Below are 22,857 nucleotides of genomic sequence, written 5' to 3'. Positions count from 1 at the left end.
TATGCAACAGGAGCAGTTCTATCTCAACTAATGGAAGATAACCTATGGCACCCAGTAGCTTATTACTCGAAATCGATGAATGATGCAGAGAGAAATTACGACATTCATGATAAAGAGTTATTAGCAATCATTCGTGCGTTGGAAGAGTGGAGGCACTATGTGCAGGGAAAACCCCAACATGTGGAGATCTGGACGGATCATAAGAATCTCGAATATTTCATGACGAGTCAAAAGTTGACAAGAAGGCAAGCCAGATGGAGTTTGTTCCTGGCGGAGTACGAATTTACGCTCCAACATAAGCCTGGTGTAGTCAATGACAAAGCCGACCGTCTATCTCGGAGAGAAGACCACAGAGGGGGGGTAGAAAACGATAACTCTAACCGCATTTTGTTGAAACCGGAATTTTTCAAAATCAATGCTGCTAAAAGAGGCCAAATTCTCATAGAAGGAGAAAGTTCGCTCATGAAGAAAATAAGAAAGAGCACAGAACGAGAGCCCGAAGTAATGAAAGCGCTAGAGACGCTAAAAGCAGCACCGGTACAATTGCGCAGAGGAATCGAAGAATAGAATGTTGAGGACGGATTGGTGTTATTCTGAGGATTGGTATACGTTCCAAATGATAAAGAGATCCGCCGAGAGATATTGGAGTTGTTTCACGACTCTCCACCGGCTGGACACCCTGGACGTGCCAAAACCCTAGAATTGATTTCCAGAAACTATTGGTGGCCTTCAATGACGAAGTATGTCCATGATTACGTAGACGGTTGCAATCGATGCAAGCAGACAAAAGTGTTCCCAAGTAGACCAACGGGACCTTTACAGCCAAATGAAGTCCCAGAAGGACCTTGGCAAACGATCTCATGCGACCTGATAGTGGACTTGCCGAAGAGTGAAGGATGTGACAGTATATTCATTGTCGTTGATCGATTTTCGAAACAATCACATTTCATTCCCACCACCAAAGATGTAGACTCGAAAGGAATTGCCGAGCTATTTCTAAAGAACATATGGAAACATCATGGTACACCAAAGAAAGTGATTTCAGATAGAGGAACACAGTTCATTTCGAAGTTTATGGGACAAGTATCGAAAAGATTAGGAACGAAATGGTCTGCTTCGACCTCCTATCATCCCAGAACAGATGGACAGACAGAACGTGTAAATCAAGAAGTTGAACAATACTTGCGCATGTTTGCCTCGTATAGACAAAATGATTGGGTATCTTGGCTGCCAATAGCAGAATTCTCACATAACAATGCAGTCACAGTAACCGGTCATAGTCTGTTCAAAGTCCTTTATGGATATAATCCCGAATTCACTGTATCTCCGAACTCCACATCCTTTATTCCCGCCGCCGATGAGAGGGCAGATCAAATGAGAGAAGCACGAGATGATGCGGAAAACACTCTAAAGATGGTTAATGAACGCATGAAACGCTTCTATGACCAAGGAGTTAAAGACGCACCTCAGTATCAAAAGGGAGACAAGGTCTGGCTAGACGCAAAGAACATTAAACAACGTCGTCCAAGTCAAAAGTTGTCAGATCGTCGTCTTGGGCCCTTTGAAATACTAGAGAAGACCGGCGAAGTGAACTATAAATTGAAGTTGCCAGAGAGCTATAAGATTCACCCGGTTTTCCATGTAGAATTGCTTACTCCGTATTATGCATCTCAATTGATCCCTCACTCTCAACCCACCCGACCACCTCCAGACATTGTTGACGATCAGGAAGAATTTGTCGTAGAAGAAGTACTAGATAGCCGACAATTCCGAGGAAAAGTGCAATACCGAGTAAAATGGGAAGGATATCCAATAGAAGAGTCGACATGGGAGCCAGAAGAAAACGTTACAAACTCCCCGATTCTAATTGCAGAATTTCATAAGAAAAATCCCACGGCTGCCAAATCCAAAAGAATTCTAGGATCTATTCTTAATACGGATGCATTCAAACAATGGAGAGAGAAAAATATCCGACCATCCTACATTCGCGATGACGCTCATCCTAGAGAGGGGGTAATGTCACGAATTCCAAATACAAACCATTACTCTTTCTTGAACACTCGTAAAACACCTGTTAAGCGCCCATCACAAGCGCCTGTCATTAGCGCTCAGTCAACGTCTATACCTATAACCTTCACAAACCCTAATCCGAACTTCTCTATTCCATTAGCGCCCACTACTTCTATCTCCGACATCCCTGATTTCGACTTCCTTACTCAAGCGATCAAGTCACGTGACTCTAGAACCTTCGAGAACCCTTGCACAGCCATCACACGTTCCATGACATCATAGGTGTAGTTATATTTAGATCATCGTACGATTCCCTTTTCTATTTAATGATTGGCTAGTTAGTTCAGATTCAGATTCAGTCTCCGCTTCAATAAATGTATATAGGTAGCTCATTGTAGTCAGTAGTTCTTCAGTTCAAACCTCTTTTGTATTAGCTTACTGCTAGCAATCCTAAGACGTACCTGCTATCCTCTATCTTCTTGTCGTGATACCTTCATTTGAGTCCTAGTCTCTGCCCCTGCGTTAATTCGTTATAAGGGTTGTGACATTTACCTTGAGTGCGCTATCAAAAACGAGTAGTTCAGCATCAATTGCTGCCAGCGTGCTTGATGTATGCACGTCGAGACCGATATAGCTGTCCAATTGCAGATAGCTGCTAATAACGCGGAGAAGTTTGTACCCTTCTGGGCTCGTCCTCTGGTTGAAGACGTTTACCGCAGAATAAAAGACTTGCTGCGCAGCAATCAGTATTAGAAAGCCAAAAGCCTCATGATATGTACCTTGGATAGATCTTGCATCTTGTTACCATCACTGAAGGTAATGTGGATGACGGTGCTGAAATGATTAAGATTGCGCCATCGAGGGAAACTAGCAACCCTACCGAAGGTCATGAGTTGATGAGAATCGCGATGTGAATGACTTACTGTTTCTCAACCTTTGACTCTTCATCACGTCCAAGTGCTTTGAGGATTTTCTTCAACTCCTCGAGTAGGTGCCTCCACATGCCAAGATGGAGGGCATGAAGGCGGTCAAAACTGATGGCTTGATGAGGATCAGAGTGGGAAATGAGCCAGAAAACATTCTGTTGATGTATTAGCGAAGATCAGAATTGTATGGGATAACGAGATATGAAGGAGATGGGCAGGAAGAGGAGAATTATCAGATAACTAAAACACAGAACTATGGGGAATCTTGCCGGAGGTCCAGTGCGCGAGCATCCCTCTGCTTTAAAACAGCGAGAGCGGCAGTCTAAAAGGATTGAGGTCCAGTGCGCGAGCATCCCTCTGCTTTAAAACAGCAAGAGTGGCAGTCTGGAAGCTACTCTGCTTGAACCTGTAATTTACAAGCAAGCGGAGGCGAAACGAGAGAGTGAATATCACTGCTGACTTACCGTGACAGCGCGCAATCCTAATGCCTTGAGAAGTTCCTCGCCTTGAGCTTTGCTGACCTTGTAAACATTGAGTGCGGCTATTGCTTCTTCCACTGATCTAAATGCAAACGTCTTTGATAGCTCGCTAAGTTCCTCGAGTGGTACAAGACATACCGGACAGGGACATTTGCTATGGTGGCCGCGAATGAGAGACATCATGCATCTAGAAACAGTCTGATATCAGATTGCGGACACTGTGTGTAAGAATACAGAACTTACTGTTCTTCATAATCAGCAGATAGTATCAGAATAATGGGAAACAGCCAGCGCGCGATCTTGTCATAGCAAGTATGTGAATAGCCAGACTTTGAGTATTGCGCAACCAGTTCCAACAGCTTTAAGAATGCCTCATGCCATACGACGCGCTTGAGGTTTATGAACCCTGGCTTGCCTTCTTCGTCTGCATCTTCAGATACCTGCAACTATAATGAGTCACGTCAGAAGATTCAATCAGAATGTTGACGTACGATTGGCAACCACCCGACAACACGGCCACCACCAATACCCTCTCCGTTTCGTATGCCAACTGGCAAATTCGTGCAACGGACCACGACAGGATATCCCTTTACTGTACCATGGGACGACAGTCTTGTCTTGTCCATGTACAGGATGAAGCAGAACGGAGCAGCCTTAATGTCATTTGGAAGGCGACTCTGGTTTGTTGATGCTGAGTGAGAGTGGATAGTAACATTAAATAGATATTACATGCCTGTATGTCCCACCATCGATCACCCGTCCACGGCTCGTTGTAAAAGCGTTCAAACTCCCCTGCCGTTATGCTTGAAAACTTGTTGTGCGTCCCAGACAAAATGCGGAGCAAGCAGCGGATTAGCTAGCAAATCAAGGGCCCAGTCCCACAGAGGCAGCGCGTGGGTCTCATATACTCGTTGTTCTTTCTTATAAGGAACGGTGATGTCGTGTTTTACAAACTAATTCACAACATATATCATACAAAATGTGAGATTAATTAATGACATACCAGCGTCACCTGAGCCGTTGCGTGTTCCCAAGCTTTGCGCAGCTCAATGTCATTTTTAAAAGTGACTCGGCTCTCCCCTCTCGATATGCGGCCAATAAGCGCAAGGAGCCCGTCAATGTGTGACTTGTTGAGGGCGGCATTGAGTGCGATCTCCGCAAACTCGAAGTCACCACGGGAACAGAAAGGACGCCAGGGCTCTTCATCTACGGGAAGCTCTTCCTCAGGGCGCGTATTGACGTCAAACTCCTCAAATGTTTGAAGGAGCGGTTCACGACGAGCAGAAGGATGATAGACCGTTTTGAATTCAATGGGTTGTGGAGGAGGTATTACAGGTTGCGGTTCAACAGAACCTCGCTGGCTGTTGGCTATGCAAAAGAATCAGTAAGCGATACAGGTGAATATGGTGCACACTTACCTAGGCTACCAGCACCTTCGAAGTTGCCATCGTAAGCTTCGAAATCACCAGTGTTTGGGTTATCTGCTGGCAACACAGAGTCAGCTAGTGTCAGTTGGCATTGTAGGGACACGCAAAGAATATGCGAGACATACCTAGAGGACCATGATCTTTGATCACAGGGGGCGCGTTCTGAATCCCAGCGACTGATCGCGATGGGCCAGCGCTGGGCGTTATCATGCCCATGTCAGTGTAAGCCTGCTGCCGAGCTGCATACCTCAATATTGTCAAAGGAAACCATCAAGAATGGGTAGCAGAGGACTCACCTCTCCTCTGATCTCGTGCATATTGAAGGGCAAACTCTGCTCGTTCCGCCTTGGTGTCCTTCTGCTTCTTGCAGCTTGCTTCGTGCTTCTTGAAGCCTTGGGTCTTGAACTTCTTGCTACAATGCGGGCATGAAAGCTGCCCTGTCAGAGTTTCTTCTGAGAAGTTGTATTTGCTTCGATGAGTGCGAGAGGGACCCATGCTGATAGCGACGATGCGATACTGTACAATCGATGAACATTATTGTTTATCGATATCATTTCATAAGACAATCTCACGCTTGTGATGACCTCAGCCGCCCTTGAAAGGCACTTGTAATGTACCTTTTAATGCACATGACCCAAGTCGTAAGCCGGCGGCATTACAATGGCATGTACTTTTTTCCGACATACTCTATTACCGTATCAACTCACCGAATTCAAGCTCAAGCTTAAAGATCCCTTCACTTTGTTTTGAACTATGGTGCTTGTACTCTTTGCAGTACATAGGCTAATCCAGATTAATGCAGGCCGGTTAGTACTGGGTCATCGCTCCTCAGCATCTCGAAGCTGGCTGCCTTCTATGGCGTCCGCCTTGTCAACTTGGTTGAGCAGTCCTTAAGTCGATCTCATGGGCGCGGGTCAACGTATAGCACTCGGATGGCTGTCCTGAGCGTCTGTTTCCGTAGACAGTATTCGTCTTTAGACCGCGCTCTGATGTCGCAGCTCTCAAGATCCATTTTCGGGGCCTGCGGCTAGATCCAGGATTTGGAACCCGCTAGATGGCCAAGTTGTCACTTTACAGTCATCCCATCTCGATCTGGAATGCACAGGCCAGGGCGCACGTAACGCCTGAACCTGTTACGTAGCATGGTTCCGGAGCTTCATTGTGACCGGATTTCTGCATATCGTAGTGAACGGGCGGCCCGCTTTGCAGTGCACGAACAATTGAAAGAGCTCCTCACTCAACGGAATTCGTGCCTGGTTCCGCAGCACGGGCGCGAAGCACCAGAGTGGGGGAAATACCCCAATCACTGCATCACTGTGACGTGTACCTCATAAAAGCCCAATTGTATCTTGTCCATACAAAACACACCCCGCTTGAGAGATCCTCCTTCAATTTACAAATAAAGCAACAAGTTATATCATGGCACCTGTAGGTTTTCCTTCTTGCCGAGTGAATTTGCCACCGGCGACGCTGATATTGTCGCCTGATTGCAGCATCTTGCCCACGGTGCAGGATCCTGCGGTCCAGCTGATCTAGTATGTCCCTGACTGCACCAGCTTTAATTCGGAATTTATAAACCATTTTACTCTATGACAGGTTAACGATGATGGCCATGCAGGCAGCGCCAATTCAGATGATTCTGTGTGTCGCTCACTGCAGCAGCTTTTGATTTTTCTAACCCAAGGCATTCTATCTAGGGTGCTGAGGATGGCACGACCTACGTTGGCAGTATGGTACGTACTGTTACTGTGCTATCAGTCTGCCTCGCCAATACAAGGTTTAGGGAAGTACTGGCAGACCCTCCATAGCCCAAGGAATCCATGCCTCGATTGACTACAATGACAATCCAGATCAGTTGGACGACGACAGTAACGGAGACTCAGACGCTAGCTACGACGCCGATTTTTGGACCGAGGAAGAATACGTCGAAGCCACCAAGGAAATTCAGAAGATTTGCAAAAACTCGAAGCATGTTTCGCAGTTTTTGCGGTTTGGTAAGGTGTTCACTCGGCCATCACGCCACAGCATTGAAGTATTATCTCAAAGGTGGCGCTGGTTATAAATTCAGTGTCTCTCACCAATTCGAGAGCAGCTCTGAAGTAGCCCGCTGCGCAGTTCAACCTGGTAATGTCGATGACCTGAAAAAGATCGTCAGTGCTCGATTTCTGAGTGGATTTTTGTCGATTTGAACATTGTTTAGATGAAGGTCTTCAAGTCATATGATAAAGTGAAATTTGCGGTGCGTATATTATTATCAGTCCGTCTCACCATTTTCATGACTTTACCTAGGTCAAAGGGGGTGGACATTCCACCAATCCTGGTTTCAGCTCTACTACAGGCATCCAGATCTCCATGGCCAATTTCAACGAACTCGAATATAACAGCAAAACCCAGAATCTACGCATCGGAGCAGGATGCCTCTTCGATGAGGTCTACAAGGAAATAGCCCAGTATAAGCGAAACATCGTCGGCGGGGCTACCGCTGCTGGTGTCGGAGTGGCTGGTTGGCTGCTGGGCGGTGGTTACTCTCTCTTGACCAACCAGTACGGTCTTGGAATAGATAATCTAGTCGAGGTTCAAGTCGTCTTGTGCAATGGAGAATCAGTGAAGGCATCCGCTGAACGCAATAGTGACCTTTTCTTTGCTATAAGAGTGAGTTTATCAAATGCTCAGGTTTCATCCTAGTCTTCACGGAAATAGGGGGGCGGGAACAACTTCGGCATTGTTACTTCATTCACTGTCAAAACCTATCCTCTGGGGCCTATATACGTCAGTGTCCATATATATATATATACCGTGTCTTTCATGCTGATCTCGTGTTGTATGAAAAAATCAGCGGAACATGTTGACGTTTCCAATGGATAAGGCCACAAAGGTGAAGGAGGCAATTATGAACCACGTTGATAAGTGCAAAGACAAGAAGGCAGCAATCGTTGCTGCATACAGACATTTCTGCATCGGCGGAGAGCAAGAGGTATGTCCAACCCCTGAAGTTGGCGGTGCGCTCACATTAATTGTCGACACAGCACAAGATCACTGTTGACCTTTTCTATGATGGGCCGCTTCCTTCCGACAATCCTTTTGAGGAGCTCCTCGAAATCTCTGACGAAAAATGGATTGATCACGAGTTCCAGGGCGGAGCGGACAAAAAGCTTTCTGAAAACTTTGCATTCATGGACCAGCTTCTTTCCCATATTCATAATCCGTCCCGCATCACCGCAGCGCCGTTGCATTGTCCAGTTTATGGGACGCGGCTCTCTCTACAGACATACGCGAAGAATCCCCCTGAAGCCGGTGTTGGAGATGAGAATGTTAGGTATGTTATAAAACAAATTTCTCGACGTTCGGTTCACTCACACTCCTAAAGGGTGCGTTGGGGGACCGTGATGGTTTCGCACTTCACCCGAAAGCTCTTGGATGAGATCGAGGACCAATCAAAGGTATAACCATCCTTAGCGTCAGAATGTGTAAATATCTTCTCATCGCTCTTATTCTCAGCTCGCTGCCAGCAAGATGAAGGACCACCAGGGAAAGTCAGCCGTCATTGATATTTGGCCATTCCTACCGTCCATGTTTGACACAAGCACTTCCACCGCCTGGCCACACAAGAAAGGTCAGCCGAATGGGCCGTTGCTCGTGTGCTTCCAGTGGGAAGGAGAGAGCAACGATAAGTACTGGATCGGGCTTATAGTGCAGATCCTGCGATCTATTCGAAAGGTGGCAGAGGCAGAGGGGTGCACTAATGAAAACTTGCCCAAATATTGCAACACCTCGCTCGCCGATACTCCAGTCAAGGACATCTACAAGAACAATTTGTCAAAGCTTATGACAATCCGTGCAAAATATGATCCTGACGACATGATGGGAAGAACTGGCGGGTTTAGGATTCCTTTGGCGTCGTAGTGAAACTCATTCATTTTTACCACCTGCTTTCCGCACCGCATTGCTTATCGAAGTTGCTTAACCTGTGCTTTGACCCTAGCATTGTCAACTCGAAGTGATACATACCATAACCCAAGTATACTGTTGATTTGTATGTATGTATGTATGGAAGGGCTCCCACCCTGTATTGGGTGCCCGTCAACTTTTTGATAATTACAAGTTTTTCATAAATTATATTGCTTACTGTTAATGTTGTGAATATTTTCGGTCCCTTATGTGTTCTTTAGTTCCAACTTCCAACTCGTATACACGAAAACAATTAAATTTGATTAAAAAGGGTGTAGTCGATGTAGTAGGCGGAGAGCCCTGGGGCCTGGGCCTTCCAAAAAGAATGCCGGTCAAAGCATTGATAGTGATGGGCGCGGCCCGGCTTCAAGCCGTGAGCCGGCACAGGCCGAGCCTGATTAGGCCGGGCCAAGCCGGGCCAAAGACATGGCCTGACTACATACGGCTTAGGGCCCGGCCTGAGGTGTTGAAAAGCCGAAGGCAGCGTCAAGCTCAAGCCGCGGCTTTGTGTGATTTTTCCACAGATGGCTTCATGCGCATTGCGCTAGCAGCTAGCTATCCACGGTGCCCTCGTCACATCCGAGCTCATTTCACCACTAATAATTTTGTAATTGACTACCTCGACCTCATCTAGAATAGCCTGTAGAGTTATTCCTCGTTCGACCCTATCCAACTCGCCAAAATTAAAAGAATTTCCCTCGAGCACTTCAACTTCGACGAAGCTCTCATCTTCACAATGCTCTCGATCATCTGGCACTGTCAGCTCTGTCGGACGAGTCGTATAGAATCACTCGGCTTTTCTCTGTGCGCCGTCTTCAATGGTTTGAATATTGCCATTACCTTAGGAAATACACTCGATTCTACATTTTGCCTCTGTGTGCTAACCGAGCAGTACGACTCTCGACACAGGACACTGAGACTCGCCTGTCCCCTTCAACCTTGGCGGGCCACCTTTGAATACTGAAGACTGATCATGACATTGTCTACCTCTTTTGTACAGATTCTTCCGCTTATCCTGGTCAGTGATCTCGATTCCCAGTGCTTGGTGCAGTCATACCAGGGTCTATATATCGTGCCGAGCCGAATTTCATCCACAGTCCCACTTATTTCCCCTATCCTCAGCCTTCCCCTACCACTCATTCTGAACCCCTCTCAATTTCCGATGCTGCGTGTCGTTTGTCGTTTGTGTCGTCCCACCGTATTAGATCAAGAGAATGATATATTAGACTTGAAAGTAGGTCACTCCATACTACCTTTGTGTTTGTTTCATGATCCTCACGCTCTATCTACAGTCATCAACGGCAAGAATCTTCGGGTCCCTTCTGAGCGCATTCCTGCTGGCATTTATGTGTCCATCAATATGGACTCCGGTGTTACCTTCGCTGCCGCTACCATCACCGCCACTGCATCTGTGGCCAGCACACCATCTCATACTGCTACTCCACTTTATCGTCAGCAAGAATGACGCTGGAACGGGCACGGACTGCGCTTATTGTAGGGCTTTTACTTATGGTAATTCTTTATACACCCGTACGTATAATTTCGTCGTTGGATGTCTGATGGCGTGGTTGCGCGTGGAAATGACTATGCCCGATTCTTACTAGGCCAAGGACTGGACTAAATCTATAAATGACTGAGCGTACGGGCCCCGCATTATTCTAGTATAGAATCGCTATTGGAAATATTTTTGAGATTCCAAGATATTCTATTCTGCCTATCCAATGACCCTAGTGGACACCCTCACGTCATGCCATGGCCCAGACTCTGCTCAACATTTTCGTTTCAAGTTAATGTTGCAGCCATCACCGAGGAGTTCATAGTACCCTGTTATCATTCGGACCTCTCTCGGTTCCTTCGAACGACTTCAAAACCTCACGTCATTCACAATGAAAAGACCCCAGACTCTGTTCAACTTCATCTTAATGTCGTAGATACAACGGTCTCAACATGTCTTCACTTCCCCGCATGCTTCCCTCCCCCACTTTTCACTTCAGCTTTGTCGGTTTGATCTTCTCCCCGTCAGGTCTTCGACATGTTAACTTCTTGCATTTTTAGTGTATTCGCTCTCCTTTATTAACACTGTAATTCCTTAATTGTTAATATATATAAAACATCCAACTCTCCGAGCAGAATATTGGGATGTGGGCCCCTTGCAAAACACACGCGATGTAAACTGCTACTATGCCAATCACATGCGCGGTAGCATTTGGGTTACGTAACAGAGTTCTAGCTTCATTAATCATTGATTAGTACCTGTGACTCGACAACGACGAATAGAAACATCATGCATCATGGACGGCACCGCCTCGCTGGGGATGCACCACTGGTCTACTGCTGAACATTGGCCGCGGCATACTATACACAATCCAAATATCACTGCACTTGTGACTAGCGAGTTTGACAACTCACTCGTTCCCCTCGACCTCGCGGATGTTCCCGTCTCACAGTTCACTACTCTCTATCGTGCACTGTATGGATGACGATAGCCTAGGGGTCACCCAAACCTCAATTTACTCAACCTACAACAAGACACTCTGACCCATTTTACGGCCATGAGTAGGCTTCGCAGCTGTGTGCTCTTCATTACCCATCTTTCTGCTTGTCCAGACTCGGAGTACCCCCTTCTTCTAACTCACAAGTAAAGTTCCCCCCATTTTATCGAGTATTTGCACGGAATTCTATTCTTCCGTGACTTTCGCTGCTCTCGTCCCGCTCCAGGACTCAAGGCGCGCTGTATTTTACGGTAGTTGGACAGGTGCACTTGCCAATATAAGACTATCATGATCCATCATACAGTTGTATTCATTGATGCGCTACATGCTAACATTATCATCCTAATGCAGTTTAAGTGTGTGGCACGTCAGCGACAGGAAGCGCCATGTCAAGTAACAAAGGAGAGATATTAACGAAGAAAAGACGGTAGTGGTTGGGGCAGGGCATGCCGGCAGTGGGGATACATAGGTGAGGATTGCATACTGCTCGGTGATGGCTGCAACATTAACTTGAAGCGAAGATGCTGAACAGAGTCTGGGGTCTTTTCACTTTGAATGACGTGAAGGCGTCCGGACTTTTTTGCTCAAAGTTTCAAATGACATTCGAGGGAACCGAGAAAGATACGAATGATAACAAGTCACCAGACACCGCAGGTCATAGGCCATCCATCACCGTTTTTGCTCCTACTTTGTTTGCGCCATGGCTTGGCAACCGAATGGTGGCAGAGTCACCACACTCATAAAAGCCCAGTTGTATTTTGTCTATACAAAACACCCGCTCGAGAGATCCCCCTTCAATTCACAAAATTTTAAAGCGACTTTTTTACTTCAAGTCATATCATGGCACAAGTAGGTTTTCCTTCTCGCTGAGTTAATTCGCCACTGGGGACGCTAATATTATCGCGTGATCGCAGCGTCTTGCCCATGGTGCAGGATACAAGAACCCAGCTGATTCAGTACGTCCCTGACCGCACCAGCTTTGATTCGGAATTTCCAACCCATTATACTCTATGGCAGGTTAACGATGATGGCTACGGCAGCGCCAGTTCAGATGAGTCTGTGCGTCGCTCATTGCAGCAGCGTTTTGATTTCTCTAACCCAAGTCACTCTATCATAGGGTACTGAGGATAGCGTGACCTACGCTGGCAGTGTGGTACGTGCTGTTACTGTGTTATCAGTCTATTTCACCAATAGAAGGTTAGGGAAGTACTGGAAAACGCTCCATAGCCCAAGGAATCCATGCCTCGATTGACTACAATGATAAGCTAGATCAGTCGGACGACGACAGTAACGGGGACTCAGACGCTAGCTACGACGCCGATTTTTGGACCGAGGAAGAATACGTCGAAGCCACCAAGGAAATTCAGAAGATTTGCAAAAACTCGAAGCATGTTTCGCAGTTTTTGCGGTTTGGTAAGGTGTTCACTTGACCATTACGCCACAGCATTGAAGTATTATCTCAAAGGTGGCGCTGGTTATAAATTCAGTGTCTCTCACCAATTCGAGAGCAGCTCTGAAGTAGCCCGCTGCGCAGTTCAACCTGGTAATGTCGATGACTTGAAAAAGATCGTCAGTGCTCGATTTCTGAGTAGATTTTTGTCGAATTGAACGCTATTTAGATGAAGGTCTTCAAGTCGTATGATAAAGTGAAATTTGCGGTGCGTATATTATTATCAGTCCGTCTCACCATTTTCATGACTTTACCTAGGTCAAAGGGGGTGGACATTCCACCAATCCTGGTTTCAGCTCTACTACAGGCATCCAGATCTCCATGGCCAATTTCAACGAACTCGAATATAACAGCAAAACCCAGAATCTACGCATCGGAGCAGGATGCCTCTTCGATGAGGTCTACAAGGAAATAGCCCAGTATAAGCGAAACATCGTCGGCGGGGCTACCGCTGCTGGTGTCGGAGTGGCTGGTTGGCTGCTGGGCGGTGGTTACTCTCTCTTGACCAACCAGTACGGTCTTGGAATAGATAATCTAGTCGAGGTTCAAGTCGTCTTGTGCAATGGAGAATCAGTGAAGGCATCCGCTGAACGCAATAGTGACCTTTTCTTTGCTATAAGAGTGAGTTTATCAAATGCTCAGGTTTCATCCTAGTCTTCACGGAAATAGGGGGGCGGGAACAACTTCGGCATTGTTACTTCATTCACTGTCAAAACCTATCCTCTGGGGCCTATATACGTCAGTGTCCATATATATATATATACCGTGTCTTTCATGCTGATCTCGTGTTGTATGAAAAAATCAGCGGAACATGTTGACGTTTCCAATGGATAAGGCCACAAAGGTGAAGGAGGCAATTATGAACTACATTAATAGGTGCAAAGACAAGAAGGCAGCGATCAGAGCTGCATACAGACATTTCTGCATCCGCGGGGAGGATGTGGTATGTCCAACCCCTGAAGTTTGTTGTGCGCTGACATTAATCGTTGGCACAGCAGAAGATCACTGTTGACCTTTTCTTTGATGGGCCGCTTCCTTCCGACAATCCTTTTGAGGAGCTCCTCGAAATCTCTGACGAGAAATGGATTGATCACGAGTTCCAGGATGGAGCGGACAAAAAGCTTTCTGAAAACTTTGCATTCATGGACCAGCTTTTTTCCAATATCCATAATCCGTCCAGCATCACCGCAGCGCCGTTGCATTGTCCAGTTTATGGGACGCCGCTCTCTTTACAGACATACGCGAAGAATCCTCATGGAGCCGGTGTCGGTGAAGAGAATGTTAGGTATGTTATGACACAAATTTCTCTACGTTCGGCTCCCTTATTCCTGAAGGGTGCGTTGGGGGACCGTGATGGTTTCGCACTTCACCCGAAAGCTATTGGATGAGATCGAGAACCAATCAAAGGTATAACCATTCTTAGCGTCAAAAATGTGTAAATATCTTTCTCATCGCTCTTATTCTCAGCTCGCTGCCAGCAAGATGAAGGACAACCAAGGAAAGTCAGCCGTCATTGATATTTGGCCATTCCTACCGTCCATGTTTGACACAAGCACTTTCCGCCTGCCTGGCCGCACCACAAAGGTCAGCCGAATGGGCCGTTGTTCGTCTCCTTCCAATGGGAAGGAGAAAGCAACGATAAGTACTGGATCGGGCTTATGGTGCAGATCCTGCGGTCTATTCGAAAGGTGGCAGAGGCAGAGGGGTGCACTAATGAAAACTTGCCCAACTATTGCAACCTGTCGCTCGCCGATACTCCAGTCAAGGACATCTACAAGAACAATTTGTCAAAGCTTATGACAATCCGCGCAAAGTACGATCCTGACGACATGATGGGAAGAACTGGCGGGTTTAGGATTCCTTTGGCGTTGTAGTGAAACTCATTCATTTTTACCCATGCTTTCCGTACCGCATTTCTTGTGTAATTTTAGTTTCGCTATGCACCAGTGTTTCTATGTAGACAAGTATTTGATGGCTCAATGAAATTAACCTGTATTTTGGTACGCGTAAAGTTTATGCTATGATAGAGCTATTACACGCTCGAAACTATTAAGTCATTAAATTCAAGAGAACATGAAAAATGACATCCCTAAAGTAAGAATTTGTAAGATGTTGCATGCTGGAGGGCGCCCCCTCGCGTCATTGATCAACGACAATTTCCAGTGCCTGGATTCTGGAACGAGTTGACAACAGCTCGCATCGTTACTACTGGAAATGCAAACATTGCGACGACACTGATAACTCATCAGGTGCTTTTCTTGGTGGAAAAAACTTCCAATCAATTCCGAAATCCTCCCACTCAAGGCCTTCTCTGTGACAATCCTCTCAATCGTAGGGCATGCAGGTGAAGTAGTGCGCACATTCTCTGATCTCGGCACAACACAACCCACACGACGGTGTAATCTCTCAGTTGACACATGTGAAACAATCGGTAAAGATTGTGCAAACCTTCGACACCAGTGCTGTAAAAGTTGCGGAGGCTGGGAAGTCCACCCGCCATTGACGTGCTCACATGCACACTCGTGAAGAGGTTGGCATTACTATCGAGACTGCACAGGATCTCAGTGAAGCGTCCTTCGTATGGGCACCTCTGCTCTCGACCGAGCCTCACGGTGCAGATCACCTTCTTGGTGGTCCAGAGAGTATCTCGCCTGACGACATTGCTGCTGAATTTGCAGCTCTTGAAGAGTTGAAAAGGGCAGAAGAAGTTCAGAGTCTTAACTTAACGAAGTTGAAGTGCTCAAGGGAGATGCTTTTGATTTTGATGAGTTGGATCGGTTCAAACAAGGAATAATACCACAGACTGTTCTAGATAAGGTTGAGGTGGTTAATTGCAATGGTGAGGGAGGATTAATGTCGTACGCATAATCTACATAACGCCTAGAGTTATAACCGGCAAAACTAAAGCCAAGTAGTTTTCCCTCTACGCACTTTGACGATGGTGTCGGGGGAAACCTTGTACACCATGATCTCAGACAGATATGACGGTGCTGAGCGTACCAATCTGGAAATTTCCCCAGGAGAAAATCAAGGGGACCCAATGTCGACAGTGGTTGCATGTAAGGAATAGCACTAAAGGACCATAGAGGACCATTCAGATGACGAACCCAAGCAGCTCCCACGAAAGATAGATACTTGTGGTTTTTCTCCATCAACGTCGAAAAGTGATGGTATAGAACTAATATTACTGGTACAAAAGACCCAGGTGAACCATCTGCGGTAGGAAAATTGATGTGGAGGACGAAGCGGGGGATTGAAATGTGGAAATAAAGCCACAGGCTTCATGGCCGATGAAGCCACATCAGCTGGTTGGAAATGGGTCACATTTAGGTTCTGATAAAAGCCAGGTAGAGGTTCGAACTTGGGTGCGCAGCGGCGAGAAGTCAGGAAGAGATTCGAACTCGGACTCCAGACTGAGCAGCTCTGTTAAACAGGCGATTAGACTCAAACGGCATCGTGGGAAACAGGACCACCTTTCTGTCATCGTCCACGACTGTCTTACTACAACTGATCATTTGCCAGCAGTGGAATATTCTAATACTTGTCGTCTGTAGTTTTGAAGGATAAACACCAGATGTTCACATGGATCGCCCGGTGACGTCCAAACCACGAGGAATCTGTCGGTACTACAAAACCCCCGGGGGCTGCTACGCTGGTGACGATTGCAAGTTCCTCCACGGTGCTGAGGAAAACCTTACCCCGTACGACAAATCCAAGGTGTGCAGATACTATATTCAAGGCAAGCAAGGTGCAGTTTGATGATAGCGTGGTGTAACTGACCGGATTTCAGGACACTGCACCCGAGGTACTCGGTGTTGGTTTCGCCATGAGCTTGTGAAAATCCCCCTTGATGAGGAGCTAAAGCACTTCGATGAAAATATGTGTAATATATGCATGGAGAAACCTCAGACATACGGTCTTTTAAGTGAGTCGCCATCTTAGCCTTTCGAATGTCTTCTGACATTGTCTCCCCTAGCTGGCTGCGGCCACGTATTTTGTCTTCAGGTCGATCTATCGTTATTGGTCTTTTTATGCAGAAACTTACACTGTCAAGCAGTGTATTCGCCAGTGGCGAGAGCCACAAGGAAAGTCATCGGACATGGTTATGTCAGGAGTAATAAAACGCTGTCCTTACTGCCGCAGTGCATCGCGTTTTATTACACCATCCACCCATTTTTTTCCTCAGGATCACCCACGCAAGCAGGAAGTGATAGATAGTTACAAGAATAGCATGGCTCGTGTTCCATGCAAGTCAGTACGGTCTCCTTATATTCCTCTCGCCGGCCTGATCGCAATCATGTAGATACTTCGTCGAAACATCAGCTTCTGGCAAGCCCTGTTGCCCATTCGGTCTCGATTGTTTCTACCAGCATCTCAACCCTGATGGTACACCACACAAGTTCCTATACGGAGCAAATCACTTTATGAAAGTATGGCGTCATCTGCATGTCGTGCCTTTATATTTATGCCCTCTCAGGTATTTAGGAGACAACAACGGCAGCGTGGCCACACGTTTGCCGGGTCTGCTTCAGATGCCGATCTCGCAGATCGCCTTAGGCTTCTGCAAAGCATCCTCGGAGACCCAACGAATAATCTCCATGTCACCCTCAGCTTCGTCCGACAACATCTCCCAGCGTTATTGAATGGCATGGATGCGGAGTCTGGTGCAGCCACAGATACTCTTATGGATGATGACGACGACCATCAGTCCTTCGAATTACTGGTGAGCCTTTTTTAGATCACTTCGTTGCATGACATGTGTATGTTTAGTAGCTCTGACTCTACAATAGGCGGAGAGTATAGCTACAGAGCGGTCACTAGAAACTACGCACTTTGTGGCTCCTGTTACCCACGTATCCCTCGTTGTCGAGGAAAGTCCGGATCCACCTGTCGAGAGTCCCGTAACAGTACCCACCGCTTCAATACCACCTAGGGCTAGGAGTGCATCTCCAGTCATGGGACCCTCAACGACACCTCCGGTGCCTTTTAGGCCATCATCCTCTGCGGAGGTTTCTGGACCACTTCCTCACAGCTTCCTTCCCTGGGCAATGCCCCGCACACCGTCCCCTCGCCCCTCATCTATTTCCCCAGCCTCCATGACATCTACCGTTCAGCAATCAAATACGTCCAGGTTCAGTACCGTACTGAACTCCCGCAGTCGAGAGACTATGATTATCGACATCGAGGACGAAGACGAAGAGGATGAAGCAGAAGGAGAATGCCTCGTTACGTCCCCTCACCGACAGCGACAGTGACAATGATAACGACTCTCGTTTATCATCTACATCTACTGTCCCTGACCCACCAGAGAGCAACGAGTCGTTAGCAATGTCTTCTGGAGCTGCTGAAGCACCAGCAAGCAGTACAGGGGAGCAGACGGTGCCGGCTGCCCGGCCGCAATGCGAACACGATACGGATCCCCCATTTGTCACTGATGGCAGAGGCAGAGTAGTATGGAGCAGGACAGTACGTGGTCCACCTCACGCTCAGGTTCAAGTGGAGGCTCGTGAGCGACACCGCTTAAATTCTGCCATCAAAGCTCGACGTCAGACACCTGAGACTGGAGCAGCTGCGACAGATGGACGAGGTCGTGTTGTTTCGACAGGACAAGAGGGATCTGAGGTCAATAGCAGGACCAGTGGCACGGAGACGGAGACTGAGGCAGAATAATAACACATAACAATGCGAAGTGTTGTGTATCATATAATTGCGTGTATCTATAAGCTTGTAATTGTGCAGCATTTCCAACAAATGCGGGTATGCAAAAGTAGTCAAACAAGAAAACATTTGTGTACAGCAAAACATCAAAACAAAACAAAACGAAAACGATACTGGTTCACGGTAAATCACTTTCGTCCACATTCAAGATAAACTTGGTGTAGAAACGAACACCTTCATTCAAGCTGTCTGCACGGAAAGCTGGTTTGAAGAACTACATGAGCTAGGAAAGCACTGTAACACTATGGAACGCTTGCCTTCATTAACAGTGTGTTCTCCATTGAAACGATCAGTGTCAAAGGATGGCGAGAAGCGGAAAATATGCTTGGTCAAATTCCAGTAGAATTGAGTGTCTGAGACCACGTGAAAGGGTAATTCGCTATGAGTATATCACAGTTGCTTACCAGTGTTGCCTGGTTGATACCATTCGTTAGAATCGTGCAGTACAAACCCGACAACCAACGTACCAATAGATAGAGAGGGTATAACCACGACCTTGCTTGCTGTTGCGGGTAGGGGAGCTCTCAAAAGCAGCTTTAATACTTCCTTGCAAAAGTGCCCAAGGACCATACTCAGTAGGCGTCACAGGCGAAGGTTCCAAGGCCGTCCCGAGGAAGTCGGACAGAACGACTTGACCAGCACCACCACAAGTCACGTTGCTGCCAAACGCGACGAGTGCGAGGTCATACTTGGTTGCCAACGGGGTCAAAAGGTCGATCATGTGCTGCTGCAGCTCGCCAACAGAACTAAAAGTAAGAAGTGAACAAAGTCCTAGAAATCCTATAAAAGAAGCAAGACCTATGCTCTGCGATGCGGTGATTGACCACTGCGCTAGCACGCTCTGGGAGAGCGTTAATTTTCACGCCACCTTCAACGAGGTCTACTGCTTGCGTGGTCCCGAGCATCGCTTTGTACAGGGGATCCGAAGCCAAAAGTCGCTCTTGAAGCACCTTCAGAGCCGTATCATCTGCAACCGCTTTTCTTGCGAGCTTTCGCAAGTCTTCGGGGTACACTGGATTGTAGGCCGCAAGGCACTGCGTCGTCGCAAACAGGGTTCCTGTTCGGGAAAGGCTGGCTTGGTGCGAATTATCCTCCACCACTGTTATGAAACGGGAGAGGAGACCAATGCTCTGTATAGTACTACTGATCAATTATCAGTATGAAGGTGACGACCAACACGCACCGTATGAGGAGGTGGTACACTCGAATGACCACCGAGAGTTGAAACTGTGATTTTTACATCAAGATATCCCTTCTCGGATATTGAGGGAGTCGCAAAAACAATGCCACCCATGTCCGTGTAAAGATCTAACGCAGAATTTAGTTGTGCCACTTGCAACATTTAGTCTACGTACCTCCTTCGTCAAGAAGTAAGGCAAAAGAGTCGCGCCCGTACGTTTGCTCCAAGTATCGAGCAAGATGACCAGCACCCTGAAGCGACCTATCAATAATGGAGCTTGTGTGCAGAGGTTTCCCTGACCTCTATGCCTTTGGACTCTTCGTCGAATCCATACGAAAGTATAAGGGTGCGTGCAGGAGAGAAACCTTCCTTTAATAAGGAATCGATGGCGAGCAATTGTCGTATCAAGTCACTTTTGTCATCGCAAGTACCACGACCCCATATCCACGTGCCTGTGATAATACAGATATAAGTAGCACATCGCGGGGTTGAAAGTTCGCCTACCGTCATAGTACCCCGAATACGGATCGTGTTTCCACTCTTTAACTGTTTGACCTTCAACTGGTACAACATCTGAAACAACATCAACCGAGATTCAGTAGGACGTTCAAACGAGAATAACCTTGATGAGCGGCCAAGATGTAAGGCTTTGCCGAAGTCGATCCCTGCCAGTGAAAAACCAGACCATATGTGTTGACTTTGGTGACATCGAGGGACTCGTAACTAGAAATATAAAATGAGCTATGAAATGACAACTCAAACTTGGAGATTCCGACGTACACGCGAGGAAACGAGGCCTCAAGAACTCGATGAAGTTCTGCGAATGTATCCCATCGGCTGTCTTCGCCGACCGGTCCATTATCGTCGTACGATTCGGTCCTAAGAGCGCGTCCATGTTTCCACAGTGATATGCAACATTAGAACTTACGGTACACGGACTGCGTCTCCGAGGGCCTGAATTGCTCTTTGCTTGAAGTCTTCTGAGCTGTATGCTACATCCAGGTCTTCGCTGAGCCCACGATGCTTGGTTGGATGTAAAGCCGTCCATTGGGGGCATGTAGTAGAATTAACGCCAGGAGGTAGGGGACCTGCAAGCCTGTTACAAGGACCTGCAAGCCAAAAACGAGGAAGATTGCAGATTGGCAAGAAAGCGGGGTCGCAGAACTTGTAGAGCACTAGTGAAATGATTACCAGGCTGCATATCAGCACTCGAAATGCAAATAGCAACCTAGACCAGCCGCTTTCATGCCGGTGCTTCCTCGATGTTCTGCCAGTGGGACGACATAAATCTGATTGTGCGGGAGCCATATGCGGGATATGATGACTCTTTGGAAAGTTGAATGAGTCGCTATGACTCGGAGTGGTTGTCTGCTAGGTAAAGCTACCATGCATTCCGTAACGGTAATTAGTAATGACTCTATCACTGACTCAATTATTGTTGACCTAGTAAATAGTACGGAACCGAGGGCTTGATTTTGCAAGAACGTGACCTCGGACGCGTCCTGCCTCAGTACTGCCACTCAGGGGTCACAGTCATCGTGTCAGGCTCGCGTCACCATGCTTGCATTTTCCCGTGCATCATGCATCATGATGTGCGCGATCCATCGTCGAAAAGGAAGAAACAACTAGCTTCCGAGTCATCGTATTTCTTCAAAACGACGGTCTTCGATTCCTGCCTAACACTAGCACTGACAGATAATGTGTTACTACCTGACGCCGATTCTCGGCTCGGCTTGCGAGTGCAGATCTGCCAGACAATTAAATTAACTTCCTTAGCCTAATCGAGGCCATATATACTCTCATACTCACACCACAGCATCCGCCGGCAGATCAAAGTCAGATGATGCAGATGATGACATGGAACGGCGGAGACCCGTGTTATAAACCATAAGACGGAAGTAAATCCTCGAGCCTCATATATGTACATCGATCCTTACTAAAATAGTTTATCTCCTGCTGCCAGTGCTCAGGGTGTTTATCAAGATAACGACCATGTCTCTCCCCTCTCCAGCAGCAGATCAAGCTTATATGAATGTCTCCGCCCTCGAGGCGGGAAGTTTACGTGTGCCCCTACAGATTGTCGTCGCTGGATCATCCCCAACGGATGCCATTCGAAATCCCTCACTTGCATTCTTGCTCCGCCACTCAAAAAGTGGTCATCAAGTTGTTTTCGATCTGGGGATACGCCGAGATATAATGTCTCTGCCTCCCGCCGTACAGCGGCGCATCCAACATTTTGGCTTCCAGCCGGAAGTTCCACAAGACGTGGCAGAGTCATTGAAAGCAGGTGGGACACCACCAGAGCAGATTGACACCGTCGTCGTCAGTCATCTTCACTGGGACCAGTGAGTATGGCCTTCTTTGAAGACTCAGCTGATCAACCATACCAGTGTCGGTGATCCAGAGCCATTTAAGAATGCTACTTTCGTCGTCGGTGAACAATGCAAGGAAATACTCGCGACAGGTTATCCTGTGACAGAAGACGCCGGATTTTCGTCAACTGCCATCCCCATCGAGAGAACCAGATTTCTTTCTGAGTCAGATATGAATTCATTCATTGGACCATATCCAAATTCCATCGACTACTTCGGAGACGGAAGCATGTATATAGTAGATGCTCCAGGTTAGTTCATTTTCGCATACCCTTTCGTTGACATTCCCATCATCTTGCTATACGCAGGACACATAGGGGGGCACGTGAACATACTGGCGCGTACATCTGCTGAAGGGTCATGGATACTCCTGGGGGGTGATTCTGCAGGAGACTTCAGATTGATCACGGGAGAAAAAGAGATCGGACACTACACCGACGTCAATGGGTGCTTTAGATGCATCCACGCGAACAAGGAACTCGCACTGGAGAATATTCAGAGGATCAGGGGATTGCTCAGCAATTCGAAGGTCCAGGTGCTGATTGCCCATGATGTTGCTTGGTACGAAGAAAACAGGGGCGGACCAGCTTTCTATCCTGGAGTTATTCCAGCAAAAACATGATCGTCGGAGAGATGACATACCACAATCAACTTTGTCAGTCGCTACTTAAGTAGATGGTAAACATTGTTCTACTGAAAGAAATCGCACTCCCTCCGCGGTAACTTTGTTGCGATTACAAAGGACATTCATTGCAACTGCGTGCACTCAGCACAGTGGAAATTGGGTGGTGAACCCTGAAGTCAATATCCGCATGTTGCGAGAGGGTATATAAACGGGAAAATCGTGTAAGCATT

The 22,857-nt window shown here is 47.1% G+C and overlaps 8 protein-coding genes across 8 annotated transcripts; 6 read left to right on the top strand and 2 right to left on the bottom strand.

The window, feature by feature from the left end:
- Positions 1–2,532: 2,532 nt before the first annotated feature.
- Positions 2,533–5,337, bottom strand: DFJ58DRAFT_720982 (uncharacterized protein; the record flags this gene model as incomplete). Its single annotated transcript, XM_041384755.1, has 11 exons — positions 2,533–2,742; positions 2,790–2,886; positions 2,934–3,091; positions 3,401–3,602; positions 3,659–3,855; positions 3,907–4,092; positions 4,204–4,368; positions 4,419–4,783; positions 4,834–4,899; positions 4,968–5,081; positions 5,139–5,337. The coding sequence occupies 11 exons, from the start codon at positions 5,335–5,337 to the stop codon at positions 2,533–2,535; spliced, it is 1,959 nt and encodes a 652-aa protein (XP_041250840.1).
- An 804-nt stretch (positions 5,338–6,141) lies between these two features.
- On the top strand, positions 6,142–8,903 carry DFJ58DRAFT_754714 (uncharacterized protein). The gene is made up of 12 exons (XM_041388016.1): positions 6,142–6,377; positions 6,439–6,483; positions 6,540–6,575; positions 6,626–6,836; positions 6,889–6,992; positions 7,043–7,081; positions 7,132–7,494; positions 7,543–7,611; positions 7,679–7,816; positions 7,869–8,158; positions 8,210–8,282; positions 8,341–8,903. Exons 3-12 carry the CDS (start codon positions 6,573–6,575, stop codon positions 8,743–8,745), a joined length of 1,695 nt encoding a protein of 564 aa, XP_041250839.1. The 5' UTR covers positions 6,142–6,377; positions 6,439–6,483; positions 6,540–6,572; the 3' UTR covers positions 8,746–8,903.
- A 3,079-nt stretch (positions 8,904–11,982) lies between these two features.
- On the top strand, positions 11,983–14,627 carry DFJ58DRAFT_754700 (uncharacterized protein; the record flags this gene model as incomplete). Its single annotated transcript, XM_041388015.1, has 11 exons — positions 11,983–11,990; positions 12,490–12,695; positions 12,748–12,851; positions 12,902–12,940; positions 12,991–13,353; positions 13,402–13,470; positions 13,538–13,675; positions 13,728–14,017; positions 14,067–14,139; positions 14,200–14,241; positions 14,286–14,627. 11 exons carry the CDS (start codon positions 11,983–11,985, stop codon positions 14,604–14,606), a joined length of 1,653 nt encoding a protein of 550 aa, XP_041250838.1. The 3' UTR covers positions 14,607–14,627.
- Positions 14,628–14,991: 364 nt separating this feature from the next.
- Positions 14,992–15,165, top strand: DFJ58DRAFT_647171 (uncharacterized protein; the record flags this gene model as incomplete). The annotated part of the gene is made up of 1 exon (XM_041381447.1): positions 14,992–15,165. A coding segment is annotated over one exon (174 nt), but the record flags the coding sequence as incomplete, so codon positions are not given.
- Positions 15,166–16,314: 1,149 nt separating this feature from the next.
- DFJ58DRAFT_865694 (uncharacterized protein) lies at positions 16,315–17,811 on the top strand (the record flags this gene model as incomplete). The annotated part of the gene is made up of 6 exons (XM_041394165.1): positions 16,315–16,480; positions 16,523–16,657; positions 16,709–16,737; positions 16,787–16,983; positions 17,036–17,162; positions 17,210–17,811. 6 exons carry the CDS (start codon positions 16,315–16,317, stop codon positions 17,468–17,470), a joined length of 915 nt encoding a protein of 304 aa, XP_041250836.1. The 3' UTR covers positions 17,471–17,811.
- A 318-nt stretch (positions 17,812–18,129) lies between these two features.
- DFJ58DRAFT_625437 (uncharacterized protein) lies at positions 18,130–18,339 on the top strand (the record flags this gene model as incomplete). Its single annotated transcript, XM_041381103.1, has 1 exon — positions 18,130–18,339. A coding segment is annotated over one exon (210 nt), but the record flags the coding sequence as incomplete, so codon positions are not given.
- A 229-nt stretch (positions 18,340–18,568) lies between these two features.
- On the bottom strand, positions 18,569–20,938 carry DFJ58DRAFT_649311 (uncharacterized protein; the record flags this gene model as incomplete). Its single annotated transcript, XM_041381523.1, has 11 exons — positions 18,569–18,651; positions 18,702–18,803; positions 18,898–19,196; positions 19,249–19,580; positions 19,634–19,758; positions 19,806–19,881; positions 19,931–20,082; positions 20,135–20,203; positions 20,253–20,353; positions 20,411–20,509; positions 20,559–20,938. 11 exons carry the CDS (start codon positions 20,936–20,938, stop codon positions 18,569–18,571), a joined length of 1,818 nt encoding a protein of 605 aa, XP_041250834.1.
- A 619-nt stretch (positions 20,939–21,557) lies between these two features.
- Positions 21,558–22,856, top strand: DFJ58DRAFT_754665 (beta-lactamase-like protein). Its single transcript, XM_041388014.1, has 3 exons — positions 21,558–21,975; positions 22,021–22,253; positions 22,311–22,856. Exons 1-3 carry the CDS (start codon positions 21,623–21,625, stop codon positions 22,622–22,624), a joined length of 900 nt encoding a protein of 299 aa, XP_041250833.1. The 5' UTR covers positions 21,558–21,622; the 3' UTR covers positions 22,625–22,856.
- The last annotated feature ends 1 nt before the right edge of the window (position 22,857 follows it).

This window comes from Suillus subalutaceus, assembly GCF_016647625.1.
Source record: "Suillus subalutaceus strain FC151 chromosome Unknown DFJ58scaffold_2, whole genome shotgun sequence".
Taxonomy (NCBI): domain Eukaryota; kingdom Fungi; phylum Basidiomycota; class Agaricomycetes; order Boletales; family Suillaceae; genus Suillus; species Suillus subalutaceus.
Note: the sequence above shows the minus strand (reverse complement) of the source record. Positions and strands in the feature narration are given on the sequence as shown.